The sequence below is a fragment of the Anomaloglossus baeobatrachus genome, chromosome 4, assembly GCF_048569485.1.
Source record: "Anomaloglossus baeobatrachus isolate aAnoBae1 chromosome 4, aAnoBae1.hap1, whole genome shotgun sequence".
Lineage (NCBI taxonomy): Eukaryota > Metazoa > Chordata > Amphibia > Anura > Aromobatidae > Anomaloglossus > Anomaloglossus baeobatrachus.
Window position 1 is genome coordinate 207418731 of NC_134356.1, and position 20839 is coordinate 207439569.

A 20839-nucleotide genomic window follows, 5' to 3' on the forward strand; every position below is an offset into this window, starting at 1 on the left:
CAGTCAGTACAATTACAGTGATACTACATATATATTGGTTTTTTTTATGTTTTCCTGCCTTAACAACAATAAAAATAACTTTATTGAAAAAGTATAAAACAGTTTTTGCATTGCTGTATTCTCAGAGCTATAGCTTTTTTATTTTTTTACTGATGTCGCTGAGTGATAGCTTGTTTTTTTGAGGGACTAGATGACATTTTCAGCTATACTATTTATATTTACTATTTATTAATTATTTTCATTTGTCTTCTTGATCACATTTTGTTCCACTTTTATTTTGGACATATGATAAAAAAGCATTTTTTTGGCCACGTTTTTTATCTATTTTTTTTACCGTGTTCATTATAGGGGTTAAATAGTGTGACAGTTTTATAGCTTGTGTTGTTCTGGGATGTTGCAATACATAATATGTGTACTTTATTATTTTTTTATATAAATATTCGTATTTATTGGTGTAATTTTTTTATTCTTTGTGTTTTTTTAAAATACCTTTTTGCAATAGCACCACAATAAGTAATATTACTTGAATCAGGTTCTATGCTCCTACATTATGGTGCTCTCAGATTACATAATAAAAACCTTGTGACAGATACCTTTTAATAGATACTTAAAAATGTATGTTTACATAGATTAGGTTATTATACCTTGCTCTGAATCTCCCAGGGTTTTGCAATGGCTGACAGGTCACATGCGGTCATCATCATTGCCCTAACAAAAAAGAAAAATCAAATAATTTCTCCTGATCATGAAGTGCTGCTTTATTATATTGCACAACATGCATCATATTCGTAGCTTAGTAGATGATAAGCTGAATTTTTACTTAGAACTAGAATGGTGTCCTAATAAAATATTAAAATATAGTATATCATCATTAAATACCACATATACTCGAGTATAAGCTGACCTGAGTATAAGCCGAGGCCAATAATTTTACCGCAAAAAACTGGGAAAACTTATTGACTTGAGTATAAGCCTTGGGTGTGAAATGCAGCAGCTACTGGTAAATTTAAAAAATAAAAATAGATACCAATAAAATGTAATGTGCCCATCCTTGTCACTCCTTCTAGAAATGTGTCTCATCTTTGTCTCTTGTAGTAATGTGCCCATCCTTGTACCCTGTAGTAATGTGCTCATCCTTGTGCCTTATCCTGTAGTAATGTGCCCCATCCATGTCACCTGTAGTAATGTCCCCAGTAGTAATGTGCCCCATCCTGTAGTAATGTGCCCCATGCATATCCCTTGTAGTAATGTGTCCCATCTTGTAATAATGTGCCCATCTTTGTGCCCATCTTGTAATAATGTGCCCATCTTTGTGCCCATTCTGTAGTAATGTCCCCATCCTGTAGTAATGTGCCCATCCTTGTGCCCCATCCTGTAGTAATGTGTCCCATGCATGTCCCTTGTAGTAATGTGCCCCATGCATGTCCCCTGTGTAATGTGCCCCATCCTGTAGTAATGTGCCCATCCTGTAATAATGTGCCCATTCTTGTGCCTAGCCTGTAGTAATGTGCCCATCTTATAGTAATGTGCCTCATTCTGTATTAATGTGACCATCCTTGTGCCCCATCCTGTAGTAATGTGCTCATCCTTGTCCCCTTCCTGTAGTAATGTGCTCCATGCATACCCCCTGTAGTAATGTGCCCATCCTTTAGTAATGTCCTCACTCCGGTCTCCTTCTTGTTCCCTATTATGCCATTGTTCACATACACACAAAATATTCTCACCTGCCCTCCGTTCCTGTGGTGCCCTCTTACCTGTTACCTGCAGGCGCATAGACCCCTAAGGTGATGGCTGCCAGTGTACGGGGCTGCTGCTGTCATCGTCACTTCACTTTAGTTGAATGCTTTGCGGCGTCCCCGTCTGTGCTTTACATCAGTTGAATCCACTTTACAAGAAACAAGTAAGAGGACACCGCAGGAATAGAGGACAGGTGAGAATATCTTTTTCTGGGAATCTCACTCAAGTATAAGCCGAGGGGGGACGTTTTCAGCATAGAAATTGCATGTAGATGGGATATTCATTGAACTGAGCCCATCATAATTACTTATTGTTTTGACAGGAATGATAAAAAATATATAAAACCATAAAGCAAAATATGTGTTTGAATAATAGCTAAATCACAAAAATTGATAATGATGTAACATACATTACAATTTCTTTGCGGGTCTGTTCTAGCATCAGATACTCCGTCCAAGACTCCTCACTGTCATATGTTTTGGACTGGTCTACAATCTTCTGGAACATAGCCCTCTTCCTGTAAGAAAAAATAGAGAAAATTCTTTAAATGTTTTTTACATTTTAATTTCAAAGATATGTCCCAGATGAAAAATGTAATACTAATCAAAGAATCACCTTCATCTAAACCGTACATATTAACATGACCACGATGTGTGAATGAAGTCTTATTTTTTTTCAAGTGTTAGAGTATGTGCACACGCTGCAGATTTGGCCCAGAAATTTTCTGCATGAAATCTGCACCTTCTGGCAGAAAAACGCACCAAAAAAACACATGCATTTTGGTGAGTGACACAATAGAAAGTAGTCAGTGTACAGCTTGTATAACAGTGTAAATTTGGTGTGCCCTCTACATAACTCAACACACAGTCATTAAGGTCTAAACTACTGGCAACAAAAGTGAGTATGCCCCTAAGGGAAAATGGCCAAATTGTGCCTAGTGTCAATATTTTGTGTGGCCACCGGTATTATCATGATTGGCCCATCCAGCACCTTTACCCTCAGTTTATTTAGCAAGGCAGTGGTCATCTTGAAGGTGTGTTTGGGGTTATTATCATGTTGGAATACTGTCCTGCAGCACAGTTTCCAAATCCTGGGGATCATGCTCTGCTTCGGTATGTCAGAGTACATGTTGGCATTCATGGTTCCCTCATTGAACTGTCGCTCCCCAATACCGGCAGCACTCATGCACCCCAAACCCTGAAACTCCCATCCCCATGCTTGGCTGTTGGCAAGACACACTTGTCTTTGTACTCCTTATCTGGTTGTTGTCACACACATTTGACACCATCTGAACTAAAAGCCACGTCACACTAAGCAACATCGCTAGCAACATCGCTGCTAAGGAACAACTTTTGTGACGTAGCAGCGATATTGCTAGTGATGTCACTGTGTGTGACATCCAGCAACAACCCAGCCCCTGCTGTGAGGTCGGTGGTTGTTGCTGAATGTCCTGGACCATTTTTTAGTTGTTGCTCTCCCGCTGTGAAGCACACATCGCTGTGTGTGACAGCGGCAGAGCAACAACTAAATGTGCAGGCAGCAGGAGCCGGCTTCTGCGGATGCTGGTAACCAATGTAAATATCGGGTAACCAAGAAGCCCGTACCTTGGTTACCCGATATTTACCTTCGTTATCAGCGTCCGCCGCTCTCACACTGTCAGTGCCGGCTCACTGCTCTCTGCACACGTAGCCACAGTACACATCGGGTAATTAACCCGATGTGTACTGTGGCTAGGTGTGCAGGGAGCCAGCGCTAAGTGGTGTGCGCTGGTAACCAAGGTAAATATCGGGTTGGTTACCCGATATTTACCTTAGTTACCAAGCGCAGCATCGCTTCCACGCAGCTGGGGGCTGGTCACTGGTTGCTGGTGAGATCTGCCTGTGTGACAGCTCACCAGCAACCTGTGTAGTGACGCTCCAGCGATCCCTGCCAGGTCAGGTTGCTGGTGGAATTGCTGGAGCGTCACTTAGTGTGACATCTCACCAGCGACCTCCTAGCAACTTACCAGCGATCCCTATCAGGTTGTATCGTTGTTGGAATCGCTGGTAAGTTGTTTAGTGTGACTGGGCCTTAAGTCAGTTTATCTTGGTCTCATCAGACCACAGGACAATGTTTCAGTAATCCATGTCCTTAATCTGCTTGTTTACATACACTGTTTTATTTTTGTGCATCCTTCTGATGCTTCTTTCTTGTACGACAGCCATTCAGACCAATTTGATGCAGTGTGCGCCGTATGGTCTGAGCACCGATAGGTGGACCTCCCACCCCTTTAACCTTTGCAGCATTGCTAGCAGTACTCATTTGTCTATTTTGAAAAGACATTCTTTGGATATGATGCTGAGCATGCGCACTCAACTTCTTTGGTCAACCATGGAAAGGCCTGTTCTGAGTGGAACCTCTTCTTGCTAAGCCGCTTAGTTAGATTTCAAACTTCAAAGGGGACACTGATGATAATGTCTTTAAAGTGCTGTGGAATAAGATGGTGGTATACATGCAAAGCATAATCAATTTTAAAATCTAATCTGATTTTTTTATGAGGAAAAGTAAGAGTCTCTAACACGTCATCTGACACTGATATTATGATTTTACTTTCCAAATTATTGTACTGGTTTTTACTACATGAAGGATGAAAAATAGTTTAATTTGAATACAAATATTGCACAAAAAGATAGATAAACCATATTATTAATCATTTACGCTAGAGCGGTGCTCTCTTTACTGATCACAATTCTGTATTGCAAATTACTACTTTCATCTTGCAGGTATTCTACATATTATTAGCTGGAGTGTTCATGTTGCTGAGCTCTACCATCCTCTCACTACCCAAAAATAACCCTTAAATTGCTTCTTTTGTAGGCTTTTATACAGGCTGCGATAGTTCCTCTTGATTGGCTGCATTATACTATGTGATGTAATGGCTGAAAGTCATTAGGGGAGCCCCCACACTCGCATCTGTGGTCATGTGAGCTTTCTGTGAGTGATGCAGATATAGTAATGCGCAATTTTTTGCGATTCACATTAATTGAATCACAAGTTGTTTGAAATTCACTGAGACATGCAAATTTCCTGAAAGTCCATTCAAAGTCGATTCATGGCGGATTGAAAAAGTGAAAGTTCTAGAAAGTTTACTACTTTTTAATTAGGAAAAATTCTACCACATTCAGATCCTTACAAATCCGGTGAAGACAATGTTCAGAACCTTAAGAAATCTAAAGAGATTGGTATTTTGAAACTAAAATCATCAACATAATTAAATCTGTATATCTTTAAAAAAGAAAACATAAAAGTACAGTAATGGGAATTCTAAAACATTAATTCTACAGATAGAACTTTATTTGTTTGGAGACTATGCACTGTTAGGCTATGTGCGCACGTTGCGTACAAGCCCTGCAGAAATTTCTGCAGCGATCTGAAGAGCACATGTGCGCTTTAGATCGCTGCAGAAATGTCCGTAGTGAGCGCCGATTCCATGCGCTCTGCCTGCAGCTCCTGCCATAGACCGTGCAGGAGCTGCCGGCAAAGCGCAGGAAAGAAGTGACATGTCACTTCTTTTTGCGCAGCGCTTCGGCAGTAGCCGAAGCGCTGCGCTCTTAAACGCCACGTGCGCACGGCCCCTGCACAATCTCCATAGACTGTGCAGGGGACGCAGGACGCATGCAGTTATGCTGCGCTACAAAGCGCAGCGTAACTGCATGTTTTTACGCGACGTGCGCACATAGCCTTAGGGTTAAAAGGAAAACTCAAAAATCCTAAATTTTATTTATTGATAGATTAAAATCACCCAAGTGAACAAAACACCATAGCAAAAATTTTTTAATCAAGGGTAGTTAGACACAGGGACTACAAACAGGGCCTCGGATCTAGTAGGCAGCGGGTAGCAGTAGAAACAGAAAGCAGTTATATATGCAAGCACAGACCCTTGATTGGGGCTGTGGATATTAATAGCCCTATTGATACCCTAGTACTCGCTCCTACCTTGCAACGGAGGGTCTGACACCCTAACTTAGTCTGGCGCTCCCGTTCCTCATCGATTATGGATTTTAATGGATTTTTGCATTTTCCTGTTAACCCTAATTACGCAATCCCGCATACATTGTGCTTGTTAAATTTTGAGACTATGCACTGTGCTCAGCATAAATATGTATGTGTCGCTCCCTGGGGCAGCCGAGCTGCTCCTATCCGGATGGTCCGTGGCTCGAGGGATCCCAGACCCAGGAGCACCGTTGAACAGTTTTTAAATGAAAAGGGAAAAAAAAAATAGTCCGACTATGCCACTCGCGGTGCGAGGCCAGGGATAGTAGGGCCGCCGCTGCCAGTCTTCCCTGGGGTGACAGATGGGGTAGCGTGAATGGTGGAGCCCTTCGTGAGCAGGGCATTTCCCCAGGGGTAGGTAAGGGTTAAGATGGAGGTGCAGGGAAATAACAGTCCAGACAGGGGAGTGCAGTTTGGTCGCTTTACTTACAGCTGGGTTCGCACCCTGTGGACGTGCTGAATCCCAGGTGCGCCCAACTCCTGTGTCCCTGTGCCAGCCGACCTGGTGCCACTCGCCCACCGATGCACTTGTGTGTGTGTGGGTCCTCCCTGGCATGGAGCACTTGGCGGTCCTCCTGGTGTCTGGATCCTGCCGCAGGCAGCTTGGACTATTTAAGAGAATATATCCCAGTCCTCCCTTTGCTGCTGATGCCTCGGACGTTAGTGGTGGCAGATGAGTCCTGGAAACCCACCCGCCTGGCAGAGTTAACAGATGGCTTGAAGTCCCGGTCTGTTCTGGGATCTGCACCCCGTGCGTGCAAAGTACTGGGAGCCCTGGATGTCGCCCCAAGGGGTTCCACTGTCCCTGAAGCTTGATCACTCACTCTCCAGCTACTTTCTCCCCTGAGTGGCTGCTGTTTCTCCTCAGGTCCTGGTGGGGTCTTTCTACTCTTCTTTCTCTGTGTCTCAAGATTCCTTTGTCTGTCTTGACACCTTTCTTACGACTGCTCACTTTCACCTACTTCACTTAACTCCCCCCTCACTCTCTTCCTCCAACTTCATTCACTTTTTCTAAACTCACTGTTCCGCTGTCTATCCACACCTTCCAGGCCACCCGCTCTCTCCCTCACCAGTTGGCTGCCTGTTAGCTCACAGTGCCCAGCCATGTCACCTGGCTCTATGGGAGTCTCCCGCCCTGATTTTGGAGTGTATGTGTCCTGGTGTGCTAGTGTGTGTACTGACTGGCACAGTTATGCTGTGATGTTACCTTGTTTTGTGACCTCTGGTTACCGCAGGGGCGTCACATATGCCCTCTTTGAAAAATTAGATGTTAATCAATCTCTCATTCCCAAACTTTGACAAGACAGTTTTCATAAAACATTTTTTTAACCCAAAGCATGAATATAAGAATAATAATGTAAGTTTTATTACAACAGCATCAAGTTTTTTAGACAAAGAATGAAAAAGTTGGTGACATAGCAGCATCTATCATTTTTCTATTCTTCAAGAACCCCATCAAAATAATGCTAATACCATTTTTCACATGGCAATTCATAGTATCTGCCACTATTACATCCTAAGTTGTGGCATTAAATTGTTTGACTACTCTAATGCGGGCTTTACACGAGACGATAGATTGTGCGATATGTCGTCGGGGGTCACGGTTTTCGTGACACACATCCGGCATAGCGCATGACGTCGTCTCGTGTGACACCTCTGAGCGATGCAGTATCGCCCACAAATCGTGAGTCGTGTACTCGTTGTTAACTTTCATAATCTCGTTTATTTTCATGGGTGCAGGTTGTTCATCGTTTCCGTGGCATCACACGTTGCTCCGTGTGACACTACGGGAACGATGGACACAGCGTACCTGCGTCCCACGGCACCCGCCGGCTTAATGGAAGGAAGGAGGTGGGCGGGATGTTTACATTCCGCTCATCTCCGCCCCTCCGCTTCTATTGGCCGGCTGCCGTGTGACGTCGCTGTGACGTCGAACGTTTCTCCCACTGCAGGAAGTGGACGTTCGTCGCCCACAGCGAGGTCGTCCGGAAGGTAAGTGCGTGTGACGGGAGTTAAACGAGTTTGTATGCCATGGGCAGTGATTTGCCCGTGACGCAAAAATGACGGGGGCGGGTATGATCGATTGTGAAATCGCACAATCGGTCGTCCCGTGTAAAGCAGGCTTAACTGTAGAAAAAAAACGCTTATGCATATTATCCTTCAACACAAGGTAAAAAATCTGATGGATACTTACTTGAAATACAAAGCCAAGTCTGTTGCAATAATTGCAATATCCATCATATGGATGACATGATCATATTGTCTTCGGTTCAGGTTTTGGTAAATGTTTATTGACTGTGAATAGCAAGACACAAGACATCAGCTGGATATATTTAAAGTGAATTTGTTAGTTAGTAGGATCAAACATCCTAAGTCATCTATAGGAGCATATACATCATAGGAAGATGAATAAAATGACATCTTGATATCTGCAATCTGATATCTTATTCTAGAGAAATCCATATTTTTCATATATGTAAATGAGCTGTCCCATGTATGGGCCGGACACTGATGTGCATGAGAACCTGCCTCCAGGGCTTACTTTAAATAAAAGGGGGCGTTACCAGTATGAGAAATGTAACAAACACACAACAGAGAAACTGAGCTTTGTCTCATAACAAACATATTATTAGCTGCAGCTCTCACAGCTCTGCTGTAATGCAGCCAGATTGCAACATTGGCTGCCTGTGAGATGGAGGCTGAAGCTGAGAGGACCCTGCAGATGTGTCAGTTATAATCACACACAGCTGTGCAGTGAGATCAGGAGAGCAGAGAGCGGCCATCACACATCACACTGGTAATGTTCCCTTTTATTTAAGATAAGCTCTGCAGATAGATCAGTGTCCAGCCCATAGCCTGGAACAACTCATTTACATATAAGAAAAACATAGATTTCTCTAGAATAAGACATCAGATCATGGATAACAAAGTATCATTTTATTCAGCTTCCTATGACCTATATGCCCATATAGACAGCTCAGGAGGGTTGTTCACACAGACAGACTTCCTTTAACAAGAAAATGTGAAATACATGTAAAAATTTGAAATGTTGGGATTAATTCTCTAAATAGATGTGTGTGTGGTCATGTAAATATTATACAGTCAGGGCCAGAAATATTTGGACAGTGACACAAGTTTTGTTATTATAGCTGTTTACACCATCATCCCCTGTAAATACTCCCCCTTTTTATCCAAGTGACCGTGCGACCCCGACCCCTGGGTCTGGAGATCCCTCGAGCCACCGCAGATCCGGATCCAAGCAGCCCGGCTGCTGACGCGGGGGCGGCACAGAAGCTTGGCTTGAAAATACTTTTTTTTCTCACTTTTTTTTTGCATATATGAAAAAGTAATGAAACAAGGATGGTGAAAACACATTCAGTATTTGGTCAGTATTTGTAAGACAAGACCAGGAGTGGGTAATAAATACAGAAGTGGTGCCGTGTTTCAATTATACTTTTCCTCTGATTTGTCCCACTCCTGGTTTAGTCTTACAAATACATATCATATGTAAAATACTGGCCAAATACTGAACATGTGAACGTGGCCATACAGTGACCAAACACTGATAACAATTTGTAAGTAATCTGTAAGTAAGCGAAAAAAAATAGATGTATGAATGAGGTCTAATGGTCAATATAAGACAAGTTAATCAATGTATTAATACAGTTTCTCATTTTCTTAAGTTGATATTTTTAATGTAAACTATAAAAATATTTTTAAGACAAACATAAAGGCCCAAATATCAATTTGTTGATCTACAGGTGGAGAAATACCATACTTATATAAACCGTAATTATTATTTAAAGCTCCAATAACCTGATTATGACATTGTACCATTATTCTAATAGTGATTTTTGTGATTTTTGACTAATAATTGATAAAAAATTTGAGAATGTGGTGTAAAGCAAATAGTCTAAAATATGTGAATCATATATAGAAAATGTTAAATTTGGAAATCTATTTATTTCACTCATTTATATAGCGCTATTAATTCCACAGCGCTTTACAGACATTATTATTACTGACCCCACTGGGGATCACAATCTAAATTCCCCATCAATATGTATTTGGAGTGTGAGAATAAATCCACACAAACACAGGGAGAACCTTACAGAAATTGTCCTTAGTGGGATATAAACCCAGGACCCCAGCACTGCAAGCCTGAGGTGCTAACCACCGAGTCACCCTATCTATGCTTGATATACTAAGGAGTTATCTGTTGTGACCACCTGAATTTGTAGTTTTTCAATCATAGATACAGATCATACTGATGTGCACCATTAAGACAAAACTAGAAAAAATATATAATAAATGGGAGGTAATTAGAGGAAAACATGTATGATCTCATATTAATTCTATGTCCAAACCAGGGGAGTAGATAGATTTCATGGGGCCTCATAGCAAAAGTCCTAATTGCTCACGCTCCCTAACATCCACCTAAAAGAGTATTAAAATGTTTGGCACGGTTATAGAATTTTGCCACTATTGGGGATCCTTATTGTTCCAACACTCTAAGAAACCCCTTTCATGGTCTTCATACAGTATGATGCCAATAAAAGTGCCCCCAAACAGAGTATGATACCCCCACAGGGAATTCAGGCATAGTAGCCTCTATCCATACAGTATGATTACACCACAGTACCCCCTTGCAAAGTATGACACCCCACAGTGACACCAATACAGTATAATGACCTTCACAATGCTACACACAGAGTATAAAGGCTGCAACAGCTTCCATACAGCATAATGATACTTTATACATTATTATGACCCCCAGTTCGCCCTACACACAGTATGAAAGACCCCACACTGTACTGTATAATGGCCACCATACAGTACAAATGCCCCCCACACTATAATGGCTAACGCATAGCCTACCACACAGTATAATAGCCATCCACATGACCCTCCACACAGTAAAATGGCCCCCACATAGCCCTTCACACAGAATTATGGCCATCACATAGCCCTTCATATAGTATAGTGATCCTTCATACAGTATAATGACCCCCACACTGTATTGTATAATGGCCCCCATAAAGTATAAAAGCCCCACACATTATGATAACCACCACATAGCCCTCCACACAGTATAATAGCCATCCACATAACCACACTGTATAATGGCCCCCACATAGCCCTTTTGACAGAATAATGGCCATCATATAGCCCTGAAACACAATAATGGCTCTCCATACAGTATAATGTCCATCACACAGCCCTACACACATTGGGATGACGCCAGATTGTATAATGGCTCTTATACAGTATAAAATCCCCCACACAGTATAATAGCCACCCCATAGCCTTCTACACTGTATAATAGCCATCCACATAATCCTCTACATAGTATAATATACCCACAAAGCCCTTCAGACAAAATAATGGCCGTCACATAACTCTCCAAAAAGTATAATAATCCTGCATAGCCCTCCAAACAGTATGATAACTCCAATGAGTACAATGTACAGTCAGGGCCAGAAATATTTGGACAGTGACACAAGTTTTGTTATTTTAGCTGTTTACAAAAACATGTTCAGAAATACAATTATATATATAATATGGGCTGAAAGTGCACACTCCCAGCTGCAATATGAGAGTTTTCACATCCAAATCGTAGAAAGGGTTTAGGAATCATAGCTCTTTAATGCATAGCCTCCTCTTTTTCAAGGGACCAAAAGTAATTGGACAAGGGACTCTAAGGGCTGCAATTAACTCTGAAGGCGTCTCCCTCGTTAACCTGTAATCAATGAAGTAGTTAAAAGGTCTGGGGTTGATTACAGGTGTGTGGTTTTGCATTTGGAAGCTTTTGCTGTGACCAGACAACATGCGGTCTAAGGAACTCTCAATTGAGGTGAAGCAGAACATCCTGAGGCTGAAAAAAAAGAAAAAATCCATCAGAGAGATAGCAGACATGCTTGGAGTAGCAAAATCAACAGTCGGGTACATTCTGAGAAAAAAGGAATTGACTGGTGAGCTTGGGAACTCAAAAAGGCCTGGGCGTCCACGGATGACAACAGTGGTGGATGATCGACGCATACTTTCTTTGGTGAAGAAGAACCCGTTCACAACATCAACTGAAGTCCAGAACACTTTCAGTGAAGTAGGTGTATCTGTCTCTAAATCAACAGTAAAGAGAAGACTCCATGAAAGTAAATACAAAGGGTTCACATCTAGATGCAACCCATTCATCAATTCCAAAAATAGACAGGCCAGAGTTAAATTTGCTGAAAAACACCTCATGAAGCCAGCTCAGTTCTGGAAAAGTATTCTATGGACAGATGAGACAAAGATCAACCTGTACCAGAATGATGGGAAGAAAAAAGTTTGGAGAAGAAAGGGAACGGCACATGATCCAAGGCACACCACATCCTCTGTAAAACATGGTGGAGGCACTTGTGTTTATTGATGACATTACAGCAGACAAGAGTAACCGGATGAATTCTGAAGTGTACCGGGATATACTTTCAGCTCAGATTCAGCCAAATGCCGCAAAGTTGATCGGACGGCGCTTCATAGTACAGATGGACAATGACACCAAGCATACAGCCAAAGCTACCCAGGAGTTCATGAGTGCAAAAGAGTGGAACATTCTGCAATGGCCAAGTCAATCATCAGATCTTAACCCAATTGAGCATGCATTTCACTTGCTCAAATCCAGACTTAAGACGGAAAGACCCACAAACAAGCAAGACCTGAAGGCTGCGGCTGTAAAGGCCTGGCAAAGCATTAAGAAGGAGGAAACCCAGCGTTTGGTGATGTCCATGGGTTCCAGACTTAAGGCAGTGATTGCCTCCAAAGGATTCGCAACAAAATATTGAAAATAAAAATATTTTGTTTGGGTTTGGTTTATTTGTCCAATTACTTTTGACCTTCTAAAATGTGGAGTGTTTGTAAAGAAATGTGTACAATTCCTACAATTTCTATCAGATATTTTTGTTCAAACCTTCAAATTAAACGTTACAATCTGCACTTGAATTCTGTTGTAGAGGTTTCATTTCAAATCCAATGTGGTGGCATGCAGAGCCCAAGTCGCGAAAATTGTGTCACTGTCCAAATATTTCTGGACCTAACTGTACCTTTTAATTAAAAAAAGAAAACTAATCATCTCTCCTTGTTCCCATGCAGCTACAATCTCTGCAGTGTGTATTGTGAAGCTTTGCACACCAAGCGCGATGTAGTGAAGTCATTGCACCCGATGCGCCGAGACTTCAGAGCTCAGATACATAGGGAAAATGATTGAGGAGCTGGCAGCATCTAGGAATCACAGGACGCATAGTGGTCTCATAGTCTGTCACTATTAGCAGCATGCCACAGGTTTGACCCACTAAATTAAAATATAAATTAATCCTGTGTGCTTAAATGGATAAGCCATGCAGCTTATAGTAGGGAAGAAAGTTTATGTTGACTAGGGATGATCGAATACCTCAAATATTCGGCTTCGCGGATATTTGCCCAATAGGTCGCCGCTATTTGACTATTCGTGAATATTAAATGTCCAATGTAAGTCTATGGTAAACCCGAATAACAACTATTCAGAACTATTCGAGCTTCCCATAGACTTACATTGTGCATCGAATATTCGCATATCGGCGACCTATTCTTCGGATATTCGCAAAGCCGAATATTTGAGGTATTCGATCATCCCTAATGTTGACCAGTAGTAATGATTGAAAATCCCGGTTTAATATTACTCAAAAGTATTTTCACCATTGATATTGTACATTATCTATTTTCTTATTTGTAGGTTCACCTTTGTAATGTAAATTTCTGCTATTGTGATTCATATTGAACTTGATAGAGATCAAGACAGACACCATATAGCACCTTAGGCTTTCTAGAAGTAAGTGGTCACTGTTCTGATGATTTTTGGGTTATATTAAATAGGGGTTTGACTAATTCCGGAGTGCAACATAAACTATATAGTCAAGTAGAATCTCCATGGTAGATTCACTTAAACATGGGGCACCATCTCACATTTTAAGTGGGTCAGTTATGGACTAGACTTATCTTAAACTAACACAATATTTTAAATTATTTATTAAAAGTTATACTTTGTTGTAATTATAACATTTATTTGAGATCTCACATATTTTCCTTTATCTTTCCTTTCCTTACACTTATTCTGTATTTTTTAAAAACCTACGTTCATAAATATTTCATAACCAGTAAATCAATTGGCCATATAGAAATTAATATTTTTTTGTTGACATACTATTAGTATTGTATTCTTTATCTTGTCACACTTTATTAACTCCAGTAAAAAACAATAATGATAAAAACAATCACCGAATAACAGATCTCAGCGGATCTGGCTGTTATGGCCTACGGAAGCTGTGAATACCCATTTCTTTCTCTAGCAAAGGATGACTAATAAATAAATGGCTCAAGTCTACCAGGGCAAGAGATGCTTTGAGCGAGATGCTTACTGCTGTGGCTCATTTGAGGGATACTAAGCAAATCCAATGACATCTATATGGCTTAACAGGATATATAGACATGGGTTGACTTTGACAACGTCTTTAACCTTGCCTCAGTGTTAGTGGAACGGTGCTCAGCACCTCCTGAAGATGTTTTAATGAATGTAAGGTGTTATGTTTAGAAATTTCTTAGTAGTTGCATTGATTTATAGTGTTCTGTGTAAACTAATGCTAGCATAAGGAGTTTGGGGTAACAATGGGTTAGCAATTAGTGGGAAGCTCAGGGAATGACTTTAGAAATATGAGAGGCTGTAGAGACCTAGTATGCAATATTTCCTGTAGTGACAGCACAGTAAGTATCAGCCAGTAAGACCACAAATTATACCAGAGCAGAAATCTCGAAAAGTGACAAAAGGATTATCCTAGAAGTGAGTATAGCTTAGTGGGAGGCTGGGAAAGGCCCAAATGGGAGAATAATTGGGAACAACAGGGGAGGAGAGCTACTGGAAGTCTTGAGACTATTGAGGGTTGGATATTTTCGCCTTGTAACAGAGGTGGTGTCACATCTCCACCAGAATCCGCTCCTGTGACTTCTTCTTTGATCACCCGGCACCACCGTATTCCCACCATGGGCAATGCTGGAGTCAGTATCAGTGGCTCTGGTTAGCGCAATCTCTGCTCAACCACTAAGCTGGGTTTTGCTGAGACCTGCAGTGTTACGAGGGGGACCCGGGGAAGCGTGCCAAGATGGGAAATGGACTGCTTCCGCCGGTCAAGGTCCACTGTGCGGTGTAAGGGACCGCCGCTATGGTGGGTGAAGAGTGAGCGGGTTGCTGCTAGCGATCGTCTGGAATGTCACAGACGATCTATGTACACCGATCTGCCCTAACCCGTGAGGGTTGTATGGCACAGATCTCACGGCTCGGTGTACCTGTTGCACGGGGAAGCACAGAGGTGCCCACGCACGTGTGCCAGTGGAAGTCACGAGAATATGGCACGAGGGTAGCACAGAGGTGCCCACGCACGTGTGCTTTCAATAACCAGGTGAGTCCAATGGAGACTTGAGGAGCTCACCTGGGACAGGAACACGGCCTGTTGACGGGGGTACTGCCGGAGCAGCAAGGCAGGAACACGGCCTGCAAACGAGCTACTGCCGGAGCAGCAAGGGCCAAGCCCACAAGAGACAGTAATGCCTGAGCAGTGGCGTGGCAGCACGCTGCCAGACATCCAAACATAGAAGGACGGTCGCGCGCCGCCATGATGGCAGGGGGAGCTTTTAAGGAGGTGCAGCTCCACCCGAGGGCGGGCGCGAGGCGGAGATGACGGACTTGACCCAATCAGGGTCCACGACGTCCCAGCCTGGCCAGTCAGGATTCACCACGTCACCAGCCTTGTCATCAAGCCGTGTGACGTCAGTGAGCGAATCAGGACCCACCACGAATTGCACATGCTCACCCTCCTGCCTCTGGGAAATAGAGGCGGGATCCTCGGTCTCACAATGTGCAGAGATAACGGGAATCTCACTGCTTCCCTGAGCAGTAAACCTCTGCACATTGCGCAGCCTCGCAGACCTTCGGGGCCGCTGAGCAGGAGAGTCTGCGGCAGGCCAGGAATGGGAGACCGCTTCACTCCTTGTAACAGGAGAACCACTAGGTGTCACCCTTCTGCTGCCTCTCTGAGAAGGTATCTCCTGCACACTGCGCAGTCTGGCAGACCTTTGGTGCTGCTGAGCAGGAGTGCTCGTGGCAGGCAAGGAATGGGAGACTGCCTCAGTCCTTGCCTCAGGAGAGCCACGAGATGTAACATTACCCCCCTGTCTAGGCCCCCCCCCCTGTCCGTGCTCGAAGGCCGCTATCAAACCCGGGGCGCGGATATGATCCTCCAACTCCCAGGATCTATGCTCCGGGTCACGGCCGGCCCACTCCACGAGGTAGTACCTCTTGCCCTGTATGACTTTTGTCTCCGCAAGTTTTGCCACCTCAGGGTCGTCGGACGGGGAGTCGGTTTGAGCCGGCAGGGACCCCGAGAATTTATTAAGTCGTACGGGTTTCAGGAGGGACACGTGAAAGGTGTTGGCTATAGCCCAGCGTGGAGGGAGCTGGAGTCGATATGCCACTGGGTTTACCTGCTGTAGTACTTTAAACGGACCCAGATACCTAGGGGCGAATTTGGCTGCCTGTACCCGTAGGTTAACATTCTTAGAGGACAGCCATACTAGGTCACCAGGGGCGAAGGATGGTGCAGGGCGGCGGCGAACATCAGCCGTTGTCACCATCCGGTCTTTAGCCCTTTTAAGAGCCTTTTGGGTGTCATCCCAGATCTCCCGGGCCTTGGTCGCCCAATCCTCCACTCTAGTATCGGGTGACGTAATTGGCATCGGAACCGGGATTCTGGGATGTTGTCCGTTATTGAGTAGGAACGGAGTCTGGCCAGAGGATTCATGGACCGAATTGTTAATGGCAAATTCGGCCCAAGGAAGGAGGTTAGCCCAGTTGTCGTGGTGCGCGGATATAAAATGGCGGAGGTAAGTTACCAAGGTCTGATTAGTCCTCTCCACTAGTCCATTGGTCTCGGGATGGTATGCGGAGATGTTCAGCTCTATCTGCAGGAGCTTACAGAGCTCTCTCCAGAAGCGAGACGCGAACTGGGGACCCCGGTCGCTCACCACCTTGTCAGGCATGCCATGCAACCTAAATACATGCCGAATGAACAAGGTGGCGAGAGCACGTGACGTCGGGAGTCGTGGGAGAGGCACCAAGTGGACCATTTTAGAGAAGTGGTCCGTGATGACCCATACGACCCTGTGCCCTGCTGACTTGGGCAGATCTCCCAGGAAGTCCATCCCCACCACTTCCCAGGGACGATCCGGCACTGGCAGTGGGTGAAGAAGACCTGCCGGTCTCTGCCGGGACGGCTTATTCCGAGCACACGACATACAGGCTCCCACATATTCCTGTATGTCCTGGGGTAGTCTCGGCCACCAATAATGCCTGGTCACCAGGTCTCTGGTCCTTTTGACCCCGAAGTGACCCCCGACCTTGGAGGCATGGGCCCACGATAGCACCTCGTTCCGTAGTTCAGGGGGAACGAGGGTTTTGCCTGGTGGCACCTGGTCCAAAGAAGTGGGAGTGACCATCCTCAAGCTGTCCGGGGGTAGTATAAGACGAGGCTCCTCCTCGTCCTCCTCCAACACAACCATACAACGTGACAAGGCATCGGCCCATACGTTCTTCTCACCGGCCAGGTGGCGGATAATAAAGCGGAACCGGGAGAAGAATAAAGACCAACGGGCCTGCCTTGGGTTCAGGCGTTGTGCTGTCTGGAGGTATGTGAGGTTTTTGTGGTCAGAAAAAACCTCAAATGGATGCTTCGCACCCTCCAGGAGATGCCGCCATTCCTGGAATGCTAGTTTCATCGCCAGTAACTCCCTATCCCCTATGGAGTAGTTCCTCTCGGCCGGAGAAAAGGTCTTGGAGAAAAAGAAACACGGATGTTTCCTTCCTCGTTCGTTTTTCTGGTACAGGACTGCACCTGCACCGACCGAAGAGGCGTCTACCTCCAGTAGGAAGGGTTTGGAGATGTCTGGACGATGAAGGATGGGAGCTCTGGAGAAGTGAGTTTTGAGAGTGTGAAATGCCTCTACCGTTTCCCGTGTCCATGCTTTGGGATTAGCGCCCTTGCGGGTAAGGGCAATGATGGGTGCTGCCACCGTCGAGAAGTTGGGAATGAACTGGCGATAATAATTGATAAACCCCAAGAATCGCTGGATCGCCTTCAGCGAGCTGGGCTCAGGCCAGTTCATCACTATCTCCAACTTCCCCGGATCCATTGCTAACCCCTGACTGGACACTATGTACCCCAGGAACGGCAAGGATTCCTGTTCAAAAACGCACTTTTCCAGCTTAGCATATAACTAATGGGTGCGGAGCCTCTTAAGTACTCGGATGACATCCCTCCGATGGGTGGTAAGATCGGGGGAGAAGATAAGAATGTCATCCAGGTATGCAACCACGGAAAGATACAAATCCCGGAAAATGTCATTCACAAAGTCTTGAAATACGGCGGGGGCATTGCAGAGTCCGAAGGGCATTACTAGATACTCGTAGTGACCGTCCCTGGTGTTAAAGGCGGTCTTCCACTCATCGCCCTTTCGGACTCGCACTAGATTATACGCCCCGCGTAGATCCAGCTTTGTGAAGACCTTTGCCCCGCGGAATCGATCAAATAGCTCAGTAATGAGGGGCAAAGGGTATTTGTTCTTGATTGTGATTGCATTTAATCCCCTGTAATCGATACAGGGGCGCAGATCCCCTTCCTTCTTCTGCACAAAAAAGAACCCTGCACCAGCCGGTGAAATAGACTTGCGAATGAACCCCTTCGCCAGGCTGTCCTGAATATATTTGGACATAGCCTCCGTCTCTGGAGCAGAGAGTGGATACACTCTGCCCCTAGGGGGCTCGGAGCCTGGCTTCAGGTCTATTCGGCAATCATATGGCCGGTGGGGAGGAAGAGTATCTGCGGCCCTTTTGGAAAAGACATCCCTGTAGGCCTCATAAGGTGTTGGTAAACCCGGCCCCTCAGTATTCCCTGAGGACCCAACCGACCTAATGGTAGCGGGTGGTTCGGTAGTCACGAGGTGCTCTCTACAGGATCCTGCCCAGGATGAGATCTCCCCTGTTGCCCAGTTGAGTATAGGAGCATGCTGTCTCAACCAGGGAAGGCCCAGTAGGATCTCATCCGTCCCCCCTGGAAGCACCAGGAAGGACACCTGCTCATGGTGTCCCGGTGGTACATCCATCCTGAGAGGGATGGTGATCTGGGTGATAGGATCGAGTAGTATGGACCCGTCGACTACCCGGACCCTGAGTGGCTTGGGCAACAGAACCAGGGGAACTGAGTATCGGGTTGCCAGGGAGGTCGAGATGAAATTGCCTTCAGCGCCTGAGTCCAAGCAAGCCAGGGCAGAGAAGAGAGTAGTGCCGAACTGCAACTGGGCGCTGATAGTCAACCTAGAGGGAGAAGTAGCGTCTAGAGTCCCCCCTCTGATAGAAACTAGACGCTGTCTTTTCCCGACGGTTTGGGACATAGGGTAGCTATGTGTCCCCTCTGCCCACAGGAAAAGCAGATGACACAAGACCGAGAACCTGGGGCAGAGGAGACCACCTTGGACACCTCCATTGACTCCACGGAGTCACCTACAGGACTGGCTGGGGGACCTGTCTGATGGAAGACGGGAGTCAGACGCTTTTTAGGCCGAGAAGACGTGGGTGCTGAAGAGACCTCGAGCCTTCGCTCCGCCTGGCGGATGTCTATGCGAGAGGCAACCTGAATCAAGGACTCTAAAGTGGCAGGCACCTCACGTGTGGCCAGTGCGTCTTTGACAAACCCTGCCAGGCCCTCCCAAAACACAGGGACAAGGACCTTATCCGGCCAGTCCAGCTCTGCGGCCAGTGTCCTAAAGTGTACAGCAAAGTCCCCGACTGAAGCAGACCCTTGCCGAAGTCGTAGGAGGCGCAGCGCGGAATCGTGGGTGACTTGAGGCCCGAGGAACACCATTCTCATGGCCCCAAGATAAGCTGCTAAGTTATTCACCACACGATCTCCGCGCTCCCACAACGGCGTGGACCACTTCAGCGCTCTCCCTGTGAGCAGGGACTGGACGAAGGCTACCTTCGCCTTCTCGGTAGCGTAAAGAGTCGCGGACAGCTCTAAGTAGGTGGTAACCTGGTTTATAAAACCACGGCACTCAGAGCTGTTGCCGCTAAAGCGCTCTGGAAGCGCAAGGCGAGGAGACCTTCCGCCCAATAGCACAGCCTGGGTAGCCGCCTGGGTGGCGACTGTCGTCAGAGTAGTCTTATCGGAGGAAGACTGCTCCACTGCTGCCAATCGTGACTCCAACTGCTACACATAACGCAGCAACTGCTGCTGCTCTTCAGCCATAGCCAGACCTTTGGGCGCGACCGTAATGTTACGAGGGGGACCCGGGGAAGCGTGCCAAGATGGGAAATGGACTGCTTCCGCCGGTCAAGGTCCACTGTGCGGTGTAAGGGACCGCCGCTATGGTGGGTGAAGAGTGAGCGGGTTGCTGCTAGCGATCGTCTGGAATGTCACAGACGATCTATGTACACCGATCTGCCCTAACCCGTGAGGGTTGTATGGCACAGATCTCACAGCTCGGTGTACCTGTTGCACGGGGAAGCACAGAGGTGCACACGCACGTGTGCCAGTTGAAGTCATGAGAATATGGCATGAGGGTAGCACAGAGGTGCCCACGCACGTGTGCTTTCAATAACCAGGTGAGTCCAATGGAGACTTGAGGAGCTCACCTGGGACAGGAACACGGCCTGTTGACGGGGGTACTGCCGGAGCAGCAAGGCAGGAACACGGCCTGCAAACGAGCTACTGCCGGAGCAGCAAGGGCCAAGCCCACAAGAGACAGTAATGCCTGAGCAGTGGCGTGGCAGCACGCTGCCAGACATCCAAACATAGAAGGACGGTCGCGCGCCGCCATGATGGCAGGGGGAGCTTTTAAGGCGGTGCAGCTCCACCCGAGGGCGGGCGCGAGGCGGAGATGACGGACTTGACCCAATCAGGGTACAATACGTCCCAGCCTGGCCAGTCAGGATTCACCACGTCACCAGCCTTGTCAT

The 20839-nt window shown here is 45.7% G+C and overlaps 1 protein-coding gene across 1 annotated transcript in view; it reads right to left on the minus strand.

The window, feature by feature from the left end:
* PDE6A (phosphodiesterase 6A) overlaps positions 1–20839 on the minus strand; it is a 223790-nt gene that overhangs the window by 28046 nt on the left and 174905 nt on the right. Inside the window, exons 16-18 of the mRNA XM_075342357.1 lie at positions 7964–8064; positions 2147–2254; positions 645–708 (exon numbers count right to left, since the gene is read on the minus strand). Of these exons, the coding sequence (XP_075198472.1) occupies positions 645–708; positions 2147–2254; positions 7964–8064 (273 nt within the window). The remainder of the gene's footprint in view (positions 1–644; positions 709–2146; positions 2255–7963; positions 8065–20839) is intronic.